The 3,844-nt window shown below is 27.2% G+C and overlaps 1 protein-coding gene across 1 annotated transcript; it reads left to right on the top strand.

Moving 5' to 3' along the window:
- The first annotated feature begins 773 nt into the window (after window positions 1-773).
- Window positions 774-2,526, top strand: LOC131621954 (uncharacterized). Its single transcript, XM_058893019.1, has 2 exons — window positions 774-921; window positions 1,025-2,526. The coding sequence occupies exons 1-2, from the start codon at window positions 865-867 to the stop codon at window positions 1,631-1,633; spliced, it is 666 nt and encodes a 221-aa protein (XP_058749002.1). The 5' UTR covers window positions 774-864; the 3' UTR covers window positions 1,634-2,526.
- The last annotated feature ends 1,318 nt before the right edge of the window (window positions 2,527-3,844 follow it).

The raw sequence follows: 3,844 nt of genomic DNA, 5'->3' as shown, positions 1-3,844 counted from the left end.
TATACATATTGTTAAGTTTTCCTCTTTTATATTTACTTTTTAAGTATAATTTTTTATTACTATTATTATTATTATTATTATTATTATTATTATTATTATTATTATTATTTTCAAGATTAATGTAACATTCTCTTAAAAATTATGTCATAATTATTTTGACAAATTATATATAGAATTCAAAATATTTTATGATTATAAATAAACTTAATTTCTTTAATTAATGAATATATATATATATATATATATATATATATATATATATATGAAAAATTATTTAAACATATAATTAATTATTATATAAATTATTAAAATTTTATATTAAGATCAATTATTTTCCGTGCATCGTACGGGTCAAAATACTAGTATATATTAATAGGATATATCATTGTCAAAATAAATAAAAAACAAAAAAGTAACTTTATCAAAAAATAAATAAAAATCATTGTCAAAAATAAACTTTAAGAAAATAAATAAAGTTTTATTTCCATAAAATTTTATACTTTAAAAAGACTATATTTTCCAAAAGTCATACATTGCATTTTCCATTTTCTAAAACAGAAAAGAAATTATATTTTCTTCCGTGTTAAGTATTCTAAACTGAAATTTTTCAAAAGAAGAATATTTTGGACTCTAGCTAGCCAGGTAAATTACACTTTTAGATAAAACCTTCCCAAGTTCTACCTAAATTTTATATCAAATTTCTTTATAATATTATATTATTTAACTTTTTGTATCATGTTCTACCTTCCATTTTTTCTTTCTCCTATAAATATATAACCTCCACACCATCATATTCAAGACATACAACGTTTGCATTAAAGAAATTTTTCAGAGGAATTAAAAGCATTCACATAAATCAAAACAATGGCTTCTTGGTCTGCAGAAAATGCCATCAAAGCCTATCTCAGCACTTTGAAAATGGTGAGTAGCATTCATGTATAATTTCTTGATATGATTCTTCAATTAATATTTTTTTATATTCTTTAAAAAATTTCTGATCTGATTTTTGGTTATATTTCGATAGGATGAAAAGGCTAAAGAACCATCTGTTGCCGAATTTATATCAGCACTAGCAGCTGGAAACAATGCACAATTAATGGTTGTTGCTTGTGCTGGTGCAGCTGATTCAACAACACTTGCACTAATTGCTGCTGCTAATCAAACTAATGGAAATGTAATATGCGTTGTACCTAATAATCAAGATCTAATTGCATCCAAGAATTTCCTAGGAGCAGATTCTAATAAAGTGAAGTTCATGATTGGAAAAGGAGCAGAAGAATTAGATGTATTAAGCACAGCTGATTTTGTGGTAATTGATTGTAATCTTGTGAACCATGAAGAGATTGTCAAATTAGTACAAATTGGTGATGGTAATAAGCAAAAGGGTGTAGTTATCGTTGGTTGCAATGCTTTTGGTTGTAAAGGGTCTTGGAGAACATGTGGATCCAAAACTCAATTGCTTCCTATTGGTGAAGGGTTGTTGGTGACAAGATTTGGAGAAAACAAAGCTATTAGTCATAAATATGGATCTGGAATGAATAAGAGTGTTCGAAGTCGTTGGATTGTGAAGGTTGATAATTGTACTGGGGAAGAACATGTTTTTAGAGTTAGACTTTCCCAAGGAGTGATTTAGAAAATTCGATGGAATCAGAAATTTCCATAGTTACAAGATCTGAACTATTGGATAAAAACATGACATCTCGTGCTTCGACTTTGATGATTTAAATCGAGTGTTCAAAGTATTTTTTGGAACAGAAGTGGTTCAATATTGATTCGATACTTCAAATCGATAATCGCGTTAATGCAGAGAAATCAAATCTTGAAAGTATCAGCCATTACAAGAAAATCTTGCAGCCATATTCTTTTAGTGAACCAGTACTCCATCTAATTTTTTGAGGAAAGAGAATTATAAATTTTGGTTATATTGTAAGGCACCAAAGAGTTAGTCTTATTTTAAATGTACAAAGCAAACTATAGAAATATAAGTTCTAAATTCAGAGAGATAAAAATGCAATTATTATAAATTCTTGCTCAAACTATATTGTTCTTGTTTTCTTTGTATGAAAAGTTCATAGGCCCAATAAAAAATATGGTACCTTGTTCCAACAATGGTTATGTGGTTTTGTCACATCAATTACAGAAACAACCTTGATATGATGCTAGTTGAATAAATTATTAGTGTACAATATGTTAATCTCCTATCATTGCAGATTGAATATATTCAAGGAAATTATAATTAGCATCCAACAACAGCTGATTGATGTTTCTTGATTGTTTAGTGAATTACTGCCAATACTAACATGTGATACTATAAAGTGTTGTCTACAGATATTTTGTTTTTGGCTTTTTGCAACTTCCTGGTTGGCATGATGGAAAGACATTACTGGGAGCCACACTGGTATAAGAACTGGATCACAAAAAAACATTGAAATAAAATCTCGAATTAAAACTTTAAAAGCCTTTTGAAGAGGAAGAGATGATAGAGCTTGGAAAAAAAAGAAGAATTAAGTTGAAAAAATCGAAAGATTTTGATTGAGAGGATTTTGGAGAGTTTATTTTTGTTCATAACGCCAAAAATTCAATAATTTGGGGAACTCAAAATTTTATTTGAAGAAGGATTTTGGAGTGCTTATATAAATTATCCAAATATCTTTTAAGTTGTTATAGACTATAGTATTATGAAAATTAAAATTACATAAATAATAAACACTCTTTTATTATTGTATACAAAATTATTTTTTCAAAAAATGTCAAATATTTTTTAAAAAATTCATTTTACGAAATCTTCTCCTCCCATCCAAACTCTCAAACAAAACTTTAGAATATGTTTGGAAGTTTACTTTATAGAGATAAATCTTTTGGAAGGTCACATCTATAATTTGAAATGTATTTGATATTTATTTAAAATTAAAAAAAAAAAAAACATTATACATTAGTATATAATATCACAATGTTTTATTTTAAGTTTTTTAAAATATTAAAAATATATCAAATTATAAATGTGATCCTCCAAAAACCTCCCATCTAAAATCTAAAATCCTCCAAAGTCCAATTCGGAAACAGCCTTAAGAAAACCTTTACACATTATTCATATAGTCAATTCGATTCTACCACTCAAATTTGTACTTCAATAATATATCTCCCCTAAAATACTTGTTTGTCACATAATTATACATGATCGACCTCAACCATAACCCCATCTTGAATAAAGCATAATCAATTTTTCAAATTTCATCAATCTCCCCTAAAATACTTGTGTGAGGCTCGTTGACGAAATTTGAGAGATTGATTATGCTTTATTTAAGGTGCCTATAATTAAATGCAAGTGGGTTGACAATAACATTGTTGTACAAATTGATGAGTTAGGATTCACATGGATGGACCTTGGCGAGACAACTTATATTATCAAACCAATTATCATGGCTAGCTACTCAAGCAAAACAAGTGTTTTATGTGACGACCCTTCTGACAAAAGATGGACAATTATTCTCCCAGGAAAACACATTTCTCGCGGTGATGAAAATCATGATTTAAGATTTGCTATTCCTTGTACTCCTTCTTACATAATACTAGTGCCTACTTCATATGAAGAATTTGATAGAAATGACGTGCATATTATTCATAATGATAATAAAGCATATGAGAAAATTAAAATGTAAATATTTTTTATCGTTTATTTATCATTTATTGTATGTTATAATTTCTAAAATTATTTATAAAGTATCATTATTTTAAATTATAAGTGTTTAAAGTCAAGACACCAAATGACAAGGCACGTTCCTCATGTTGTAGATATTACTTGATGTACTGATATGTAAATTTTATGTTGTTTTGTATCATTTTG

The sequence above is a fragment of the Vicia villosa genome, unplaced genomic scaffold, assembly GCF_029867415.1.
Source record: "Vicia villosa cultivar HV-30 ecotype Madison, WI unplaced genomic scaffold, Vvil1.0 ctg.000015F_1_1_5, whole genome shotgun sequence".
Classification (NCBI taxonomy): Eukaryota; Viridiplantae; Streptophyta; class Magnoliopsida; order Fabales; family Fabaceae; genus Vicia; species Vicia villosa.
The sequence above is the reverse complement of the archived record's forward strand: the minus strand, read 5'-3'. Positions and strand labels throughout refer to the sequence as shown.

Excerpts from the sequence above, each read along its gene's own strand:
- LOC131621954 (XM_058893019.1), top strand. The coding sequence starts at position 865 with ATGGCTTCTTGGTCTGCAGAAAATGCCATCAAAGCCTATCTCAGCACT. Across the intron at positions 922-1,024 it reads ATCTCAGCACTTTGAAAATG|GATGAAAAGGCTAAAGAACC; the intron begins GTGAGTAGCATT and ends ATATTTCGATAG.